Source organism: Macaca nemestrina, chromosome 7, assembly GCF_043159975.1.
Source record: "Macaca nemestrina isolate mMacNem1 chromosome 7, mMacNem.hap1, whole genome shotgun sequence".
Lineage (NCBI taxonomy): Eukaryota > Metazoa > Chordata > Mammalia > Primates > Cercopithecidae > Macaca > Macaca nemestrina.
The window spans coordinates 88,657,650-88,679,880 of record NC_092131.1 but is presented as its reverse complement, the minus strand read 5'-3'; the positions used below and the strand labels follow the sequence as shown (position 1 = coordinate 88,679,880).

The 22,231-nt window shown below is 36.0% G+C and overlaps 2 protein-coding genes across 3 annotated transcripts in view; one reads left to right on the top strand and one right to left on the bottom strand.

Moving 5' to 3' along the window:
* Nucleotides 1–5,324: 5,324 nt before the first annotated feature.
* The window catches only part of LOC112422913 (olfactory receptor family 4 subfamily K member 2), a 50,468-nt gene continuing 33,561 nt past the window's right edge, over nucleotides 5,325–22,231 (bottom strand). The window contains exons 1-2 of one of the 2 annotated variants that reach the window (XM_011771722.1): nucleotides 19,351–19,473; nucleotides 5,325–6,292 (exon numbers count right to left, since the gene is read on the bottom strand). In XM_011771722.1, coding sequence (XP_011770024.1) covers nucleotides 5,325–6,269 — 945 coding nt within the window. In that variant the 5' untranslated portion in view covers nucleotides 6,270–6,292; nucleotides 19,351–19,473. Of the gene's footprint in view, nucleotides 6,293–19,350; nucleotides 19,474–22,231 lie in introns of those variants that run through there. The other variant, XM_071100540.1, reaches the window with a different exon arrangement.
* On the top strand, nucleotides 15,181–16,507 carry LOC105499211 (olfactory receptor 4K3). Its single transcript, XM_011771719.3, has one exon. The coding sequence runs from the start codon at nucleotides 15,317–15,319 to the stop codon at nucleotides 16,292–16,294; it is 978 nt and encodes a 325-aa protein (XP_011770021.3). The 5' UTR covers nucleotides 15,181–15,316; the 3' UTR covers nucleotides 16,295–16,507.

Sequence of the window (22,231 nt, the reverse complement as noted above, 5' to 3'; positions counted from 1 at the left end):
TAACTGTGTCCAGTGACTATTCACCACCTTCAAGAGTGTTGAGGGTGATGGAGTGGCAATGACACCAAGGCTTTTTGCCTTTTGCCCTTACGTCACATTACTGGGGTAATGTGCTCTGGAACACAATAGCTCCAGTAGCAGCCTCCAATGCATGTTCCTGTAAGTCTTTGAATTATTCAGAAGCATTTAATACATTGTATTAATTCTGCTTAATTTACCCAATAGTTTCTATTTTCTTAACTGTAGGACAATCAATATAAGTATACTCAAACAAGAAGAAAAAATTTAGATATAAATATATTATCATATAAAATCAAATTACTAATTAAATTTCTATTTCTAGTCTCAAACTAAAAAAAAAAAACCCTCCTTTAAATTTTCTTTAACAGGTGGGGAGTGAGCAAAAGGAGAAAAATCTAGCTTTTGTTGACGGCTTCAGATTCCTAGTACAGTTAAAACGTAAAGAAAAATAGATAGGCAAATTAACAATGGTCTTGCATTGAGTAGTCATAAAAAAGCGAACGAGGAAAAAAACCTGGAGCCTCCAGTCCGAGAACATTTTTTAATTTAAAAAATAGGTATAAATCTCCTTATATTGGCAGTGTAAATTATCAGAGTAAAAAATAAAAATGAAAGGCTAATATCTTAGTGCATACCAGATATTGGAATTTATTTGTTTGTTTTACAAAAATCAGACAGAAAAAATAAACATGTCAATTGAGTTATATTAGCAACAATACAGACAGAATACATCAATCAATGATCCCAGTCACATTTTCAATCTCATTTGAGTGTTGGTCCTACATACTCCGGAATAATTTGTGCATATTTACCTCATAGGTGTAACCAAGAGCACTAAAAATAATTCCAAACAACAAAGCGTAACAGAAACTTATAAACTGAAAAACTATCAAGTTGCTTAGTGGATTTCATTGGCATCTGAGAGCACATGCATGAAGTTCACATGAATTAGATTTCCCTGGCTGTTTTCTTCTCACCGTTTTTCAATTGGCACACACATCCGAAAATCATGGAAAATAATATCAGGGAAATAATAGGGGGATAAGAGGATTACTCCAACTCTCTCAACAATTCACTTTAACTGAGTTGTTTAAAAACTCACGTGTAGAGAAGAGATTCACTGGTAGTTTTTTAAATTTGAAAATACTTTCCTAAAGAGTCTGGATATGCACAAATAATAGAATTTTACCAAGAACTTCTATATAGTAACATAATCCAGTGATCACATTATCCTAAGCCCTTATCAATGCAGAAAAATACTTCACATAAGACAATTCATATAATATGAAACTTTATCTATCTACTAATCTATCCATCTGCCTATCTCTTCACTTTAATAATATGAGTCAAACATCATTCTTATTCTGACAACAATTGTAATGTAAATTCATCCTAAAATCAATAAACCAATTTAATATTTATTCATTGTAAGGAAGCAATAGCATAATGATTAAACAACAACTTGATACTTCTCTTGATTAATGACAATTGTGAATTGACAGAAAAACAAGTTTCCAGAAGCTTTAACTAACGTACGAACCAATGTAATTTTCTAGTGGAAGTTACTTTCAATTTTTGAAATTAATACTGACACACATATACAGACATGAACATTTACACACACATATACAGACATGAATATTTAAAACATATAAATAAAAATTTACCTTTTAAATTAAACAAGTCAATTGTTAGCTCAAGAGACTATCACATCCCATAAACAAAGATATCCAGAGGTTATCACACAGAATGTTATAATAACTAACATTTTTTGACAACTATATGCTTTATATTATTTACTTCTTTTATGCCTCAAATAACTCTGTGGTGTAGAGACCACTATTACCTCCTTTAACGGATGTAGAAACTGAAGCTAAGAGGCATTAAGTATTTAGCTTAAGTTTACACCACTAGCAGTAGAAGTAGTATTAAACACTGGTTTTAAAAAAAAAAAAGAAAGAAAGAAAGAAACCAGAGTCTAAGACTTTTAAAACTACACATTAGATACTTCAGAGCCTTTTAAAGCAGGGGTGTCCAATCTTTTGGCTTCTCTGGGCCACATTGGAAGAATTGTCTTGGACCATACATAAAATACACTGACACTAAGGATAGCTGATGAACTTTAAAAAAAAAAATCACAAGAAAATCTCATAATGTTTTAAGAAAGGTTACAAATTTATGTTGGGCTGAATTTAAAGCCATCTCCGGGGCCACATGCAACCTGCAGGCCATGGGGTTGGACAAGCTAGGCCTAAACCTTATACAGTTCGAGGACACCTGTTTCAGGGAAAAAAAAAAATCAAAATAACTAATAAAAGGTTGTTAGGTTCCATTCTAGGGCCTTGGAGGAAATCCATGCAAAGGAGGAGTTCTAAAACTTAAGCTTTACTAGCTTTATGGTAAATCCACCGTCATTATACCATATAGTATTCTAAAGTTTCCTTAAGCATTTTTAGAAACAAATATAATTTGTAGTTTTTATTGCTATTACATATATCCCGTTCCTTCACAAATTAAAATTTACACTTTATCTGTTTTTATCTATACCTGATTTTTAACAGTTTTTCCATCCTCATTCAATTATTGTCAAGCTTCATGGCTTCCTAAACACATAGAGGAAGATGAAGTTGCTTGTCAACATAGTCTTATTATAAATGCTCCAGAACGCCCTCCGTTGTGTTATTGTAGATGGTGCAGATCACTTAAAATTATACTTGTCAGCTTATCTTGTATTCTCTGCAGAACATCACCTCTGTCTCTGGAAACTCTGGTGGCAGCTGGCACCATCCTTATTATTGCTTAACGAGTCCATGGCCATGTCACTACAGTTATCCTTGGTAAAAGAGTGTCAGTATCGGCCGGGCGCGGGGGCTCACGCCTGTAATCCCAGCACTTTGGGAGGCCGAGGCAGGCGGATCACGAGGTCAGGAGATCGAGACCATCCTGGCTAACATGGTGAAACCCTGTCTCTACCAAAAATACAAAAATTAACTGGACGTGGTGGTGGGGGCCTGTAGTCCCAGCTACTTGGGAGGCTGAGACAGGAGACTGGCCTGAACCTGGGAGACAGAGCTTGCAGTGAGTCTAGATCTTGCCACTGCACCCCAGCCTGGGTGACAGAGCGAGACTCCGGAAAAAAAAAAAAAAAAGAGTGTCAGCATCTTGTCTAAGAGATATGTTGATAAAACCATCCACCATGAGTCCTAAAGTCCTAAGATTTTTAAGTGTTTGTATAACATGCAGAGGTACCATGAATATTGACTCCTCACACTAAGCCACCAAGAAATGTGGTAGATAGTTCCATGTACATATGGAAGTCCCCCAACGGCTTTCTGTAATCCTTTTTATTATCAGCTACAGAACTTTACTATCACTCCAACTTCTTAATCTCATTATTGACTTGCCTTATACAGTTGTCTGCTGATCAGCTACACGTTGGAGGGTATTTTGGCAAATGTTCTTGAGTTTTAGAATTCTCCACAAAAGCACTGAAAATCAATAGCATCTCTTCCAAAAGATTCCACAGTTTTATATTGCAAAAAGCAACACAGCTTTGAAAATACTCCCTGGACAAATAAATATATCAAATAAAAGAATTATTTATAGCATTTTTAAACACCAGCTAAAACATTCTACATGAACAAAGTCCTTGAATCTGAACATATCTGTACATATAACTGCAACCAAGAGAAAGTGCACACTCCAAACCTAATCTGGCCTATTTGTATCCCTATTTAAAATAGAATTATGCTAATTTTGCACTTACATAAGCATGTTTTATCTTATGTTAATACTGTAGACATTATTATTTAATAATTTCAAAACTGCTCAGGCTTTAAACACAATATCACAGACCTTCAAGCTGTTAGTTTGTTCCTTATTTGGTTAGTACGTTAACAAAGAAATAAAACACAAACTGATGAAGAAAAAATACATTCCTTTTATAACTTGGCTTAAAATGAACATCTAAGAATTTTCTGTTTTAATTATCTTTCGTAAATGATAATAAATGCATTTCATTTGTTTTCTCCATTAATCATACCAGAAAATAACAACTTGATATTATCAAATACTGTGGTTGCAATATATCTTTCCCTTTGTGGATACATGTTGGATCATATATAAGACACTATATTATATCAATATCATTTAGAAAATTCTAAATAACAGTTAACTCATGAATGTTTGCCATCATTTAAAGATGATTTGCAAAGCAGAGTATACAGAATTATTATTACTCTGTCAATACTTGCGATTCCAGTAAGTACCAGCAGGTGACAGTAATACTTTGTATGCATTAAAGCTAATATTAACCCTACCAGGCTTATTTAAAATAGTAACAAAACCTATTTGTGTACTAAAACTTACTTATTACATTGACAATGTATTACTAAATGCAGATTCATTATTTTTACATCCACATATTTCAAGAAAAAAAACAACCAAAATGCAAAGTAATATCACACTTTAAAATGAAAGCGTGAACCCTCCATAAATTCAACTATTATAAGCTGTGTCTCTTAACTTAATTGTAGTTTTAACTCCTTAGGAATTAAGCAACCATAGTGTCTGTACAAAACAAAGTGTACTGATCTGCAACTCATTTCATATTTTCTGATTTGCAGAATTCTCCAGCCTCTCTACTCATTCTGCATTATCGGAAAGAAATATATGACTGTATTGCTTTGATGATGAACTAAAAGTGGTTGGTAAAGATTGCTACACTTACAGCATTTTTATGGACATCATTAACATTCGTAATAAAATATATCTAGAGTTTTCTTTAATAGAAGATATCACAAGTTGTTTAAATGTTAAGTAGGAGTGGCTTGGGAAAGTATGTGGAAAATCATTGCTTCTCTGTCAGAGGCTAAGATCCTATAGCAGTATGGAGTTCCTAAGGATTATAGGAATCTTGCTACTTGTCATACTTTAGGAGCATCTCACTGAGTGACTCAGTTGCTAACTGTGTGTAATTGTCATAATCTCCTAGTTCTGCTTTAATCTGTATTTCTTCTCCTCATTCCTTGGTCTTCTTTTCCAGTTAATTGATTATTGATATTGAATGTCCTAACTGGAGCTATCGCTCCTGACATTTTTATAGTCCTTGTTTCTAGAATAAATTGTTTTCATTAACTTGCTTTTCTGAAATTCCAAATGTGTTTTGAACACATTCACATTCATGAGAATAGTTTCAAAATGCACTGAACTTGAGCCCTCACAAATTCTTGGCAATTACAATTTGATAAGAACCCTCTAGAAAGAAGAGCCTAACATTGTGACTAATGTTCTGTGTCAGAAAACTATGATGGCATTGCCTTATTAAAATTTAGAAGCCTATTTTTTAGTTTCCTTATGGCTATCTTTACATCTTGACTCCTCAAAGTATAGATTATTGGGTTCAGAATGGGAGTAAAGATGGTATAAAACACAGACAGGATCTTGTCTGTGAGAAAGCTGCTTAGTGGCCACATGTAGATGAAGATGCATGGCCCAAAGAACAAGAAGACAACGATGAAATGAGCTGTACAAGTAGAAAGGGCCTTAGATGATCCTCGGGAAGAATGATGCTTCACAGTAACCAGGACAATAATATATGAATTAAATAAAACAATAAAGCAGGACAACGCAATTATGCCACTTGTTGAGATCATAAAGAGGCCCAGAACATAAGTATCCACACAAGCCAATTGGAACACCACAGGAAGGTCACAGAAAAAGCTATCTACCTCATTGGGACCACAGAATGGTAACGTGAGGGCAAATATGACCTGACTCATTGAATGCATGATTCCCACAATCCAGGAAGCCACCACGAGAGCAACACACACCTGAGGACTAATGATTGAAGCATAGTGCAGGGGCTTGCATATTGCAATATACCTATCAAAGGACATGGCCATGAGTAAGATGATCTCGGTGCCAGTGAAAAGGTGGAGAAAGAATATCTGGGTAAGGCAGCCATCAAAAGAGATGGTTTTGTGACTTGTTAGGTAATCTGTAATCATCTTTGGGGTGGCAAAAGAAGCAAGAGACATATCAATGATTGAAAGATTGGTAAGCAGGAAATACATAGGGGAGTGTAGGTGAGGGTCCACTATAACTGTGATGACTATGAGGCTGTTACCCACCATTGTTGCCACATAAAGCAATGAAAACACCATAAAGAAAACCATCTGTAGTTCCCAGGAATTAGAGAGCCCCAGCAAAACAAATTCAAACATGGTAGACTTATTGGCCACATCCATTGCCTTGATTCATAGGTAGAAGCCTGTAACAAAAAAAAAAGAAAGAGAGAGAGAAAAGTCAGATTCAATGGAAGCAAAAGATTCATTTCCAATACTTTCAGAAATTTTATCTTCTCTAAAAAACTTGACTATTCTATCCATCCCTCTCATTTGGTATATTGTTTTGAATGGAAATTATAGAATATTAGAGCTTATAGCAAAATATTCCTTAATTCATAGGAATTGAAAAGAACACTTTCTTTTCTGATACTAAATGGCAATCCAACCAAGATAATATCATTCTGAACAGACTTCCTACCTATTTGTCCATCTATTCATCTATGTAATCCTAACGATAACAGTAAGCATTTACTTTATGCTGATAATGTGTGAAACACACATACACACATATGTTTAGTCATTTGAAATTTGTCCATAAAGACATCCTTACTGACAAAAACATATAATAATTATATCACATATAAGGGCTCCTAAGCACATTATAGTGAAGTTTCAACGGACAGTTGTAGAGCTTTTGTAAATTTCCAGAGATTAACTATTAAAGAATTCCCAGATAAAGTTTCCTGTTTGAAACTCAAAAGAAATACATTGAAAGTTAGTTTTGCTGATATTCATCTGAGAAAGAAGATTAATTCATTACAATACAGTCATATAGACAAAGGAAAGGCATTAACTTCTTCTGGTCTTTTCTTTTTAATTAAAATATGAATGTGTTCCTTACAAATATTTATAATTCTATTATTTAAAAGTTCATATCCTAAAGGATATATAACAACATTTTCATGGGAAAGTACTCAAAGATCAATTTCTTTCATTTCACCTCTGTATGAATTCTTCTTCTGTAAATGTCAGCATACATAAACTGTTGTATTGATCTAAGCTTCACGGAATAGGGATTAGGAAATGGGAATGGGAAGGGCAAACGTTTAAAATATTTCAGCAGAACTCATTTTTAAAACACTTTTTCTTACCGGATCTATAGCAGAACCAGAGCTTTAGATTACTCAGTGTTAAGTAGGCTTCTGATAGAGCATAGAAGGCAATTTTAAATATAAATAAATGACCTAGTTGAATCATTAGTTGTGTACCAGCTGTGGATAAAATGGATGTTGTAGGGACTCAGGAACTGAACAAGAAATCATCTTGCAATGGGATTTATTAAACAACAAAGATGGCATTATCGAGTTCACAAAGGAAAGACATTTCAAGAATCTTGTGGGAATTTACAATGATTGTTTTCACCTGGACCTGAGAGATTCAGGGACTAGACGTTGGGAAAGTCCTAATTTCAAAAAGCAACAGGAAATATCAAGTCAACTAATTCTGATAAGGACTCTTGGTTCTCTAATGCTATATTAGAAGCAATGGAGAACAAAATCTAAACATTTGCCTCTGCTTCAAGTAATTTAGAGTTATTTGGCAATATTAAGCACCTATAAATAAAACAATTGGTGAAAAATACCACCAAATAAACCTAGTGTTCAGTCAATTCTCAGAGACCAAGGATGAACTAGATCTTAGTTAAAAAACAGCAACAAAAAACAAACAAACAAGCAAACAAAACTGGTAATGTACAGAATCAATCAAGCAAGTGTTCTTGCAGGAGACATGTCATGAACTTAGAATGAAAACTAAAATATTGACTGACAGAAGAAAAAAAATGGATGTGGAGGGAAAACAGTGCAACTTATTTGCCATGAAACAGGAGATTTAGTTAGCAGTTTAGAAGAATATGAATACCTTTCTAAAAATTTAACTTGATATAAAAGATAAGGGGTCATTTTTCTTTTTAATATCATGGGCAGAATTATAATTATTTGAAAGCAGTATTGTGTAAGGATTTACTTAGATAGTTTGGAGAAGGGAGAAATTTAATACAGATCATTAAAAGAAATGGATATAAGGAGATAATTTTGACTAAGTTACCAGCAATGTGAATGTGATTGTAACTAATTAAATGAGATGTCCAAGTAACTGTCATTATGAATATTTTTATTTATTGGATACTAATAATGTGATTATTCTCCTGTGCAGTCTATGTAGTAGAATAAAATTTTTTTTTTTTTTGAGACAGAGTTTCACTCTTGTCACTCAGCCTGGAGTGCAATGGCTCAATCTTGGCTCACTGCAACCTCCACCACCCAGTTCAGGTGACTCTCATGTCTCAGCCTCCAGAGTAGCTGAGATTACAGGCATGTGCCACCACGCCCTGCTAATTATATTTTCAGTAGAGGCGGGGTTTCACCGTGTTGTCCAGATTGGTTTTGAATTCCTGACCTCAAGTAATCAGCCCGCCTCCACCTCACAAAGTGCTGGGATGAACAGGTGTGAGCCACCGCGCCTGGCTGACTGAATTTTAGAAAATCAAAATTGGTTACCTTTTTGTATATGGCTCATCCCTTCAGGAACCTTCACATGCTATGGAAGGAGTGTAACCCTCCCTTTATTTACCAGAACCTTGGATACGTGACTTACTTTGTGCAATGTAACGTGACTAGAAGTATCATATGCCACACATGAGCAGAAGTTTTAAAAGTCAGTGTGTGACTCCAGCACTGTTAATATATTTTAATTTTTAACTCATCAGGGTCCTAGGATAAATAGAAGAAATACAAAGAAATATTAAGAGACAGACACACATGTGTACACACACACACACACACACACACACGGGAGGAATACAGAATGATGAAGTATTATATGTAAACATAGAGCACCAGCCAGACCCCAGCCATTTTATACACTCCAGGTGAGGCACAAGATATGTCAGGAAAGCCATTCTGGAAGTTCCAGTACCAGCTGAGCTCCCAGGTACATAATGCAAGTGCATGAGTCTTTCCTATAGACCAGAGAGTGGCACGTTACATCTTTCTATTGTCAAAGTGGTTAAGCTGAGAACTACATTTCCCAGAATTCTTTCCTCCACGTCTTTCTGTATTGGAGTTGTCTAAAAATAAATTCGTTTGGAATTTGAAAACAGCCTAAAGCACCAGCCATTACTCTCTGATCTTTGTGGCTATACAAATGCAGAGGTGCCAACAGCTTCTAGCTTGTTTTGCTCTCAGCGACTTCACTCTATGTCCACCTTTTTCCCAACTTCTGAATTTGAGGATCAACAGTAGCCTCAGGCTGCCTGCCTGCAGATCCTCAGAAGTAACAACTTCACAAAAATTTTTCTATCAGCAAAATTTTCTAAATTTTGCTCCTTTCATGACCTCTACTTCGTTGGCTAGATGGGCTTGGTTTCTTGATTGACTGGCTATTGCTGCCTCTAATTCTGCATCTCCCTGTTTCACATCTTTGCTTTCCTAAGTCCTTCCACATTGTTTAAGGTCTAATTCCTATGGTAAATGCCTTATCCCACAATGCATGGTAGCTCTGCTTTCTAAGTTGAACTCTATTTCTTAACCTAAGTCAAAACTAACAAAGTAGATAAAATCAGAGATGTTTTGATTTTATCCCTGACATTTCAACACGTCAATTCTATTGTCCCCTATCATATCCCTCTCCTTAGAGGTAAATTTATATAGATATATAGATATATACATATGCCTAGTTAAATATATATGTATATATTTAATATATTTAAATATTCCTCCATGGAATTTTATTATTTTATATTCCTTCTGGCATTACCTCACTGTAGCATCATCTAGAGCAGAGTGTTCAATCTGCTAGAATTTTGCTGCCTGACAGAAATGTTTACCATATGTTTAATTAGATCCTTTGTCAATTTTGGCTTTTGTTGCCATTGCTTTTGGTGTTTTAGACATGAAGTCCTTGCCCATGCCTATGTCCTGAATGGTATTACCTAGGTTTTCTTCTAGGGTTTTTACGGTTTTAGGTCTAACATTTAAGTCTCTAATCCATCTTGAATTAATTTTCGTATAAGGAGTAAGGAAAGGATCCAGTTTCAGCTTTCTACTTATGGCTAGCCAATTTTCCCAGCACCATTTATTAAATAGGGAATCCTTTCCCCATTGCTTGTTTCTCTCAGGTTTGTCAAAGATCAGATGGCTGTAGATGTGTGGTATTATTTCTGAGGACTCTGTTCTCTTCCATTGGTCTATATCTCTGTTTTGGTACCAGTACCATGCTGTTTTGGTTACTGTAGCCTTGTAGTATAGTTTGAAGTCAGGTAGCATGATGCCTCTAGCTTTGTTCTTTTGACTTAGGATTGTCTTGGCAATGCAGGCTCTTTTTTGGTTCCATATGAACTTTAAAGCAGTTTTTTCCAAATCTGTGAAGAAATTCATTGGTAGCTTGATGGGGATGGCATTGAATCTATAAATTACCTTGGGCATTATGGCCATTTTCACGATATTGATTCTTCCTATCCATGAGCATGGTATGTTCTTCCATTTGTTTGTGTCCTCTTTGATTTCACTGAGCAGTGGTTTGTAGTTCTCCTTGAAGAGGTCCTTTACATCCCTTGTAAGTTGGATTCCTAGGTATTTTATTCTCTTTGAAGCAATTGTGAATGGAAGTTCATTCATGATTTGGCTCTCTGTTTGTCTGTTACTGGTGTATAAGAATGCTTGTGATTTTTGCATATTAATTTTGTATCCTGAGACTTTGCTGAAGTTGCTTATCAGCTTCAGGAGATTTTGGGCTGAGACAATGGGGTTTTCTAAAGAAACTACCATCAGAGTGAACAGGCAACCTACAGAATGGGAGAACATTTTTGCAATCTACTCATCAGACAAAGGGCTAATATCCAGAACCTACAAAGAACTCAAACAAATTTACAAGAAAAAAACAAACAACCCCATCAAAAAGTGGGCAAAGGATATGAACAGACATTTCTCAATAGAAGACATTCATACAGCCAACAGACACATGAAAGAATGCTCATCATCACTCACCATCAGAGAAATGCAAATCAAAACCACAATGAGATACCATCTCACACCAGTTAGAATGGCGATCATTAAAAAGTCAGGAAACAACAGGTGCTGGAGAGGATGTGGAGAAATAGGAACACTTTTACACTGTTGGTGGGATTGTAAACTAGTTCAACCATTATGGAAAACAGTATGGCGATTCCTCAAGGATCTAGAGCTAGAAGTACCATATGACCCAGCCATCCCATTACTGGGTATATACCCAAAGGATTATAAATCATACTGCTATAAAGACACATGCACACATATGTTTATTGTGGCACTATTCACAATAGCAAAGACTTGGAATCAACCCAAATGTCCATCAGTGACAGACTGGATTAAGAAAATGTGGCACATATACACCATGGAATACTATGCAGCCATAAAAAAGGATGAGTTTGTGTCCTTTGTAGGGACATGGATGCAGCTGGAAATCATCATTCTCAGCAAACTATCACAAGAACAGAAAACCAAACACCGCATGTTCTCACTCATAGGTGGGAACTGAACAATGAGATCACTTGGACTCGGGAAGGGGAACATCACACACCGGGGCCTATTATGGGGATGGGGGAGGGGGAAGGGATTGCACTGGGAGTTATACCTGATGTAAACAACGAGTTGATGGGTGCCAACGAGTTCATGAGTGCAGCACACCAACATGGCACAAGTATACATACGTAACAAACCTGCACGTTATGCACATGTACCCTAGAACTTAAAGTATAATAATAATAAAAAAATAATAATAATAAATTCAAAAAAGAAAAAAAAAGAAATATTTACCATATGATAGTTGATAAGTGGTATCTCAATGAATTTCAACATGTGTTCATATAAAAAGAGTTTGAGCATCTTTTATACAGATAATAGCTATTTGTACTTTTTTCCCATTTTATGCAGGGTTCTTGGTCTTTTTAATTCTCTAATTTAGTAGTTTTTTATGTGTTGATATACCAATGCTTTGTTTTTTATCTCTCAGTGCAAATGAGGAAATTGAGATTTATGATAATGTGGTGATGTACTCAGTATAATATAATAAAGTATTTTACTGTGATGTAAACTCAGGCCTCCAAATCTGAGATTCAATGTTCTTTTTATTACACTAGAGGCATATAATGCAGTTTCATCAAGCTATTTCTTTTCACCTTATGAATACAAGCTCTGTGAAATGTAAATATTCAAAACTATTTTGTTAATAGAGAAATATTTAAGTATGGATGGCATTTAAATTTTATTTTTATTCTGATTTTTAAGAGATATTAAAATTTTGATGATTACTTGACATTCTTTACATAGTTAGAATTTATAAACCAGAATTTTTTCACTTTTCAATTTTTTCTTCCATTACTCCATAATGACTCAAGTGAATAGTACAAATTTGAAATTCTTGAACATTCATTTTATTATTTTCTGTATCAGTTTTTTTCCAGATGGGGAGACAGAGGCCTTATACTCATTTATTAATGGAGGAACTGAGAGATAATGTAGCAGGACCAGCCACAGACAAAACCTCTCAGACACCAAGTTGTAGAAGGAAGGGCTTTATTCAGCTGGGAGCATCGGCAAACTACTGCCTTAAAGTTCGAGCTCCCCAAGTGCACAGTTTCTGGTCCTTTTAAGGGCTCACGACCCTAAAGATTTCACATGAAAGGGTCGTGATTGATTTGAGCAAGCAAGGGGTACAGGACAGGGGCTGCATGCACCAGTGGTCAGAGAGAAACAGAACAAGGCAGGGAGTTTCACAATGTTCTTCTATACAATGTCTGGAATCTATGAATAACATCAGTTTCTAAGTTATGAGTTGATTTTTAACTATTGGGTTTAGGCCAGGCAGGCCCACGCCTGGTTTTGGGCCTGGCGCCGGGCTACCTGTCTTTGGTTTTACTTCTTTGTTTTTTCTTAAAACAGGTACTGAGTATAAAACAATATAAAACAATATGAGAGGGTCTCTCTCTTTCCTCAATAACACTTGTAGTCTCATAAGTCAAATAATAGATACTATTTGTCTTGTCTTTGCCGTGGTCCAAGATACACGTTATTCTTTATATTTTCCCAGCCAATCACATCCATAACCTGTACATTAAACATTTACCAGCAATCATGCATTCTGTAATTCACCTTTAAATATGGCCAAACGAACTTGAAAGTTTTAATAACTCCCACTGCAACTTGAACATTTGTATATTCCCCAAGGAGCAGCTGGTCTTTTTCTTGCCATGTAATTCACAAAATTATTTCATATCAATACAGCTGTCATAAATACAAAGGTCTCAATGACTGTGAGCCTCCTTTCCCCAGAAATTAGGCAAGGGATTCACCTAACTTCACTGTGAAGCAGTTGTCCCTGCTTTCAGGAGTTGGTTGAGTATTACATTACGTGTGTGGAAAGGATCTTAAAATTATCTAGATCAACGCCCCGATTTTACATATGAAGACTTGGAAGCAGCGGTTGACTCAGTAAATTACTCGATCCCACACTCGAAAGACAAGATTTCAATTCCCATTTTCTGACTCTCAGGTCACTGTTATTTGTGGTACACCAATTTAAATGAGCGCTGTGCTACAGACATCTGTTTAAATATCAGGTAGGTGAGTGCGAAAGAAATTTAAAAGTTTCTGGGATGGGTAAAGCTAGAAGAACAATGTGAAGGTTTTTTTGTTTATTTGTTTTCCAAAGGCCACAAAATTTTTAATAGAAAGCCAAAGAACAGTAGGTAGTTGAATGAGTAAATTGGATTTGGTCTTAGAACAATTTGTTTAGACTATACAGTTACAACAGAGGTTTGAGAAGAAAAGAAAAACAAATGCTTGGATTAGTAGAAAGATGAAAAGGTTTTGTCATGAATTTTGAGTACACATCATTTCAATTGGCTTTCAGTGCATTTTGTAAATCTCAGATCTCAGTGTGAGAGAGATTTCCTTAATCAGTCAAGTTACAACTTTTGAGGTATGTTATATTGCATAACTTCTAAATTCATTACTATCTTCTGTCTGATGTAAATTTGTCTCAACATTTGCACCATGTAAACTCTGGAAACAGGAAGAGTTTATTTTTGTTTCAAACAGCTTCTGTGAAATCGATAATTTCTAGCATTTAAAAAATGTCTGGCTTCTGGCAGCATGGTATTTAACAGTCTTTCTATTTAAAATATACTTAGAAATGTATGAGTACTTCAGGCTTTAACCAGAACATGTTCATTAGCCTCTGAAAAATGTATGGCATTGGTGACATACATCAAGTGTCATTCATAATAGCTGTATAACTGAAATAAAGAAGTAATAAATAGAGGCGATTTCACTTTTTTTTTTTTTTTTTTTGGAGGCGGAGTCTCACTCTGTCACCAGGCTGGAGTGCAGTGGCACGATCTTGGCTCACTGCAACCCCTGCCTCCCAGGTTCAAGCGATTCTCCTGCCTCAGCCTCCTGAGTATCTGGGATTACAGGCGCCTGCCACCATGCCCGGCTAATTTTTGTATTTTTAGTAGAGACAGGGTTTCACCATGTTGGTCAGACTTGTCTGGAACAACTGACCTCGTGATCTGCGCGCCTCCGCCTCCCAAAGCCCTGGGATTACAGGTGTGAGCCACTGCACCCGGACATTTCACTTTTATTCTAGACAATCTCCATTAGAAAATTGAAACAGATGATGTTTCTCTGTAGCCATTTTCCTCCCCTCATGTTTGATTCCTGTTTCCTAGCCACTGCAAGAGACCAGTGCCCACACCCTTCCCACTATTGTGTTCCCACTAATAGTAAGCTTTGATCCTCAAATATTCCTCGTCAGTCTTTCACCCTTCATGAGGTTTGAAAAAGGTCTTCACTCCCTTTTCTTACAAAAATCTGCTGTCAGCAAGCTGTGAAATTTAAAAAGTATTTCACAACTGAGGAGTAAATATTTGAAACCGTTAATTTTTATTTCTTTTATGAATATTTGTATTTTACTTGTAAAACAAATTGCTAAGTCATAAAAAATAATATTTAACTGAATCACTTGAAATATCTGGAAAAGCTACTGGGAAAAATATGTGGTCACTGTGAGTCCAGAAAAGAGACAATAGGGAACTATCCGATGGTGGGCTGCCACTAAATTAGTCTACACAAAAATCCCACTTTGAGTTTGATTGCTGTATTTTTTCCTAGTTCTCCTCCCAACTGGAAATGCTAGAGTCCTTCCAGAAATCAGAGCAAATGGCCTGGAGTAATCAGTCTGTGGTAACCGAATTCATACTACGGGGTCTGTCCAGTTCTTTAGAACTCCAGATTTTCTACTTCCTGTTTTTCTCCATAGTCTATGCAGCCACTGTGCTGGGGAACCTTCTTATTGCGGTCACCATTGCATCAGAGCCACACCTTCATTCCCCCATGTACTTTCTGCTGGGCAATCTCTCCTTCATTGACATGTCCCTGGCCTCATTTGCCACCCCCAAAATGATTGCAGACTTCCTCAGTGAACACAAAGGCATCTCTTTTGAAGGCTGCATGACCCAGATATTCTTCCTACATCTCTTAGGAGGTGCTGAGATTGTACTGCTGATCTCCATGGCCTTTGATAGGTATGTGGCTATCTGTAAGCCTCTACGTTACCTATCTATCATGAGCCGGAGAATGTGTGTTGGGCTTGTGATACTTTCCTGGATCGTCGGCATCTTCCATGCTCTGAGTCAGTTAGCATTTACAGTGAATCTGCCCTTCTGTGGACCCAATGAAGTAGACAGTTTCTTTTGTGACCTCCCTTTGGTGATTAAACTCGCTTGTGTTGACACATATATTCTGGGGGTGTTCATGATCTCAACCAGTGGCATGATTGCCCTGGTGTGCTTCATCCTCTTGGTGATCTCCTACACTATCATCCTGGTCACTGTTCGGCAGTATTCCTCTGGTGGATCCTCCAAAGCGCTCTCCACTTGCAGTGCCCACTTTACTGTTGTGACCCTTTTCTTTGGTCCATGCATTTTCACCTACGTGTGGCCTTTCACAAATTTCCCAATAGACAAAGTACTCTCAGTGTTTTATACCATATTCACTCCCCTCTTGAATCCAGTGATCTATACCCTTAGGAATAAAGATGTCAAGTATTCCATGAGGAAACTAAGCAGCCATATCTTTAAATCTAGGAAGACCGATCATACTCCTTAATTTTCCTCAGAGGAAAGTTAAATACTTTCTCAGCATTTATCTCCCTCATTTAATTGGTCAACATATTGATGCTATCGCAAGAAATCGATTACTTCATGGTAGAACTGTCTGTAATCAACCTCAGCTGTCATGAAGTTCTGGTCATATTAATTATTTCTTACACAACATAACATTTACTAACGAGCATTACAAAATGTATACTTAACGTTTTAGTGTGAAAGGACGCACAATATCGAATTTTTCTTTCAGATCTATTTGAATATAATTTCCTTTCAGACTTTCACATGTTTTAAGAAAGAGGAGATTTCCTCTCCATCTCTAGCAATAGTCTCTAAGAAAAAAGACAAGTATAAAAGTACCAGCACCTAGTATAGTACCCTATACACTAAAGTAGCAATAGAATGTTTATTGCTGATGAGATGCTAATGCATGTGGGGTTTTTGTAGCTCAAAATTCAGAAGGCAATAGAGGGTTTTTGGTAAGTAAAAATATTTGCCATTTAATACGTTTGCAACCCATTGTGGATAACAATAGGAATGTATCTTACTTTTCTTTAGTCCCTACGTTCCCTAGAGTGGACTTCATAGTTTTAAAACAGTATAGGAAACTCCATGCAAATTCTCATAGTCATATCTGTATCTCTATCTATCATATCTATCTATCTATCTAAAAGATTGAAAGGAACCTAGAGTACTGTGCAACAAATCTCATCCACAGCCCTGTTCTACAAAAGATAAAATTAAGACCCAATGATACACTAGGTTTTTCAAAATCATGCTAATTAGGGACAAAATCTACATCATTCGCCTACAAATACAGATATTTGTTTATTTCCTAAGCAGTAACAAATTGTTTTGGTATCATGATGTATACTGTACCATTTTTTAATCCAAAGCCACATTGTAAATAGTGGGGTTCAAAGGATCTGAGCCATTCTCCCTATGGTTAAACACAGTATTTGACATAAGGACTTCATTAAACAGAGGTTCTTCAACATATATAATATATCTAAAAAGTGGAGATTTTAGAAAATATAAATTATCTAGTCAAATCTATTTATTTTACAGATGATGAAATTGAGAACCAGGGAATAATGTTACTTTCCCAAGTAAGCTATTCAATGAAATAATCTAGCATAAAAGATGCTCTCTCTCTCTCTCTCTCTCTCTCCCCCCACCCCCCGCCCCTTCTCTCCCTCTCCGTCTTTCTCTCTATATTGAACTAGGGCCAGATTATCTGCAAGAGCATTTTGGTCATTGTCATTCTGAGAGCTACATGTAGAAGAAATATTTAATGTATAAAACTGAACTATTGTAATCACTAATAATGGCTAATTAGTGGCATTGTCAAAGTTTACATAATATTCTGAGTAATATTTCCTTAGCCTGAGTATAAATAAATACAAAAAGATATTTAGATGACTAATGGATAGATTTTAAGGAGTCAAATAGATAAAATAGCCAACAGGTAAGTATGTGGGCAGATATATTAATAAGTTGATGGATGGGTGGATACATACATATACATATGGCAATATAGGTGGATAGATAATTTATCCATGATAAAGAAATGAATATACAGCTTACTATACTTACTCAGTGGTTTCTATGGGTTTATGTTGAGCCTGTACCAACTGTAAATTGCCTTACTTGTTTAAAATTGCTGTAAAAGTTAATGAAATTGGCATAGTTAAAAAGACGTAATATTAAATGTGTTTCTTGTGATGAAGTACAGCCAATTCAATTTACGAATGTGTTTAATGATTACTGGAGAGATCTAATAATGAATAAAGGTTAAACAAAAAATAGTAATAATGTTCTTTATTTATATGGCTCTCAGAACATTATAAACCCGTCCTCCCACCTTCTCAGTCCTTGTAATAAGACCGAATTTCTTAAGTTGGGTTGTTCATATTTTGTTTTAGTCAATAGTTAATGGTCAGCTGATTGAGGTCGAGAATATAGTATAGTTGTTTCTATATCAGGCTATGAATTTTGTGTGCCTGTTCAGCATCTTAACATATACACGACCAGAATTCTAACCAAATAAATGCCAGGGGTTCCATTATATTAAAGTTTGCATGTGCTCTAAAATAAAGCCATCAGTTCTAAGCCTTAGGAAAGCAACATAGGAAATTAACCCTAAAGAAAAAATACAGATAGGTGATATAATCACCAACTTAAGAAAATTTGAGTAAAGGAATATTCCAGTCCCCATTCTAATCCATCCATTGATGGAGTCCTCTCTTTCCCTGCCTCATATAATCTATTGACAATCGATTATCTGAGCATGTTCTTTAGTCTTTCATCATCGTAGTCACAGAAAAGCCTAACACTGAATGCCCACAGTTTATTGTTAAAGATGTACCTAGCAAACACTCTAAGGGACTATTGAGTCTAATTTCAAGATGCTATGTCTTAGGAGATTAATACTTTTTGCCTCTTATCATTTAAAATGAGTATTTGTTTTACATATCTGAACTTATTTTTTTGTTTTTATCATTTCATATTTTTTCATTTCATATAATTATTTTTATCATTTCATATTATTTCACTCAATGGATAATTTATTTAATTTGTATCTTATTGATAGGTAATGAAGTTTTCTCCTATTTATTTTATTATAGTGCCACATTAAGTAATAGTGAACATATACCATTTCTTAAGTATCCAGATGTATTCATAGAATAAATCCTCAGTAATAAGATTTTATATCAAAAGGTATACACATTTGTAAATAGAAAATTGCCTTTGTAAGTAGTTTAATGTCTATCCAAATGCCTAAATCTTTAGCTTCATATCTTACCAGTCTCCTAACCAGCATCTTTTTTCTTCTAAATTGATGGACGAGTTCCACTTCTCAGAACACATGTTGTTTCACCCTCCACATTTTGCATATGCTCTTCCTTTTGCCTAGAAGGCTCTCCCCTCAACCCTGCTGTCCTAAGACCCTATTTTAAGATTCTACTAGACTATCACCACATTCTATTACATCAATTAACCTTCCTTTATACCTGTCATAATTGGCCAATCCCTCCTCTATCCTCCAAAACTAACCTGCAGATACTTCTATCATTGCAGCTCATTTAATATTTCAGTAAGTGCAGGAGTATCTGCGTGTGCCAGGCATTCTGTTACTTGTTGGCAATAGAGAGTAAATATGATGTATTTTGCTCTACCCTCAAGGAATTCCAGTCTAGAGGGGGGAAATAAAGGTATTCAATAAATAATAGCATAATCATTTCTATAATTATGCTGTGCACTATTAGGAACATGTATAGAATAGAGAAAGAACATGTAATGCTGGAACCTTCTCCAGTTGCTGTGGTCATCGGAAGACTTCTTGGAGAAATTCCATCAAGGTTTAGTCCTGAGGGTACATGTACAGGACAAGGGCAGGGTGAACAAGTGGAGAAGGAAGACGTCATTACATAGATATAATAGCATTTGGAAAAGGCCCCAACAGCATGGAGCCTGGCACACTAGAAGACAAGGGAAGTTAGTGTTCAAGGGAGAGAAAAATACAAAATAGGACTGAGGAGGTAGGCAGAATCCTGCATTGTAGGAATTTGTTGCTTTCTATTTCCCAGCCTCACTGCCATTTTTTCTTTAATCCATAAAATAATGCCCATCACATTATAAACTTTTAGTAATAAATATTTGAGAATAAATAAATATATGATATTCCATAGTAGATGAAAATTGTGAAAACTAGTATCAAGTCAGATTACTTCATGCCTAGAAAAACAAGTGCTGAGCAGTGCATCCCTCATGAGGGATATCTAGATCTCTTCGGCGATCCTTCCTGCTCCCCTCCGGGTGTTCTATCGTCTAGGCTTCCACCAACTACCACATCAGTGAAAATGCAAAAATTGCAATGCAGAGGAACAGATTTCTATAAACCAATAAAGTCATTTCAGAGTATGGGAGGTAGAGAGACTCTGAGAAGTCGCTTCAAGATGGAAGGCGATGAGGAAAGAAGGTAATAAGAGGGAAAAGAGAGACTTCGGTCTGGAAATTACAAGGCTAATAGTCCACCCAACTCCACATAACCCAAATCTCAGTATGTTGGTCAAACAAGCAAATTCAAAGTTTTACAGGAGGGGTGGAAAGAGACAAGAAGAACAAGGATAACTTTTCTTCTGTAGCTCCAACATAGTCTTCAAGTGCAGACTATATGTTTAGCACCCTTTTACCCACTACCGAGAAAAATAAGATAAAACTTCCTCAGCAAATCACCTGAGAAGTCTGTAAAAAGTTCTCACAGCAGAAACTGGATAAAAGTTGAGCAGCTGCTGGTAGTCTGCCCCCACTTAATCAATGCTTCCCCATTACACTTACAATATGCCTAGTGTCTTTATTATAGTAGCATCCAAGGCTCTGACCACCTCCTATCAGCACAGATTCCCTTTCCACTACTACTAACTTAATACCTTGTGCTCCAGAAAAGTAAACCAAACGTAGCTCCTCAATTCATTGGGCATTTCATGCTCCTCTGCCTTTGTCCATGCTCTTCCCTGCCTGGCTTATTTTACTCCAACCTGTCATCCATCAAATTCAGCACTACCTCTGATCTCCAAGCTTACACTGACTTTGCCAGGGACATTTAGACTTGCCTTTTCCTAGCTTCCCGTATCACTACATGCAAATTTACACCATGGCAATTATCTTTCCCCTTATTAGAATATAATCTCTTCAAGGATAGGAAAGTTGTATTATCATTTCGGTTTCCTCAGTACATCTCACAGATTCTGATATGTAAAAAGGGCCAAAAAACATTTCTTGGATTATCTTTACTGAAAGGAGCCTAAAAGGCAGAAAACCCAACTTATGACAGTCATCTCCTCCCTACTAACTAATTCTGAGATACTTCATGTAGAGAAAAATCCTATCCTCTTATAATTAGACATATCTTTGGAAGAGCTAGCATAGCTCTTCAGTGCATAATGAAATGTCAGTGACTGAAAACAGATTTCTGCTAGAGTACAAACAGAAAACGAATCAGGACACAAGGGGAGACAGGTATAAAACAAGAAGAGGATAGAACTATAACAGATTCTATAACCCTACTTGACCTAAAGTCTCATATAGGAATAATATGTAAGAACATTATATTCCTGGTGATTCAACAAATGCTATGTTTGTTGGGAGTAAGGCATGAAAGGCTAGGAACAAGGATGGATTACAGTAAAGTGAGAGTTAGAGATGCAAAAAAAGCTGTAGGCATGGTGGTAGAAAGGGCATGCTCTGTTTTGCACCAGGCTGCTCTATTCATGTAGGCAGAACTGCTGGTATAATATATATGAATGGAGTGGCCTGATGGAAAACAAAACAGAGAGATGAGGTCTCTGGTTGTAATTCTATCTAAAAGCTCAGCTCCAACTTGGAATTCTGGTCAAATATTAGCAGGCTTACATTTGTTTCATTTTTTCATGAAAATAAATAAGTCTGTATTTGTTTATGAAACTTTCCACTATCTAATTTTGGTAATTAACTTGATTTCTTTAGAAATATTTGAGGGAACACAAAACATGTTGGGAATAGAGGATAGTCGTAGCTTGCAGCCTGCTAATTTACAAAGTCTGCTTAGAAGAGGATGAGAAAATTAGAATAGAGAAACTAATTAACATTCCCCAAGCCACGAACCTGGTGAATGGTGAAAAGCTGGATTGAAATCAGGCAATCCAGTTTCAATTATGATGCTCTCGATCCCTACTCCAGGGGTTCTTAACTGTGTGTGTGTGTTTGTGTGTTTGTGTGCATATACAAATGCATCATAGACTCCTTTGGAAGTCTAGTGAAATCTGAACCCTTCTCAGAATAATATCTTGCACACATAAAATATACAGGGAATTTAAAATGGCCAATAAATATATAGAAAAAATGCTCAACATCACTTATCATCAGGAAAGTGCAAATCAAAACCACAATGATAGAT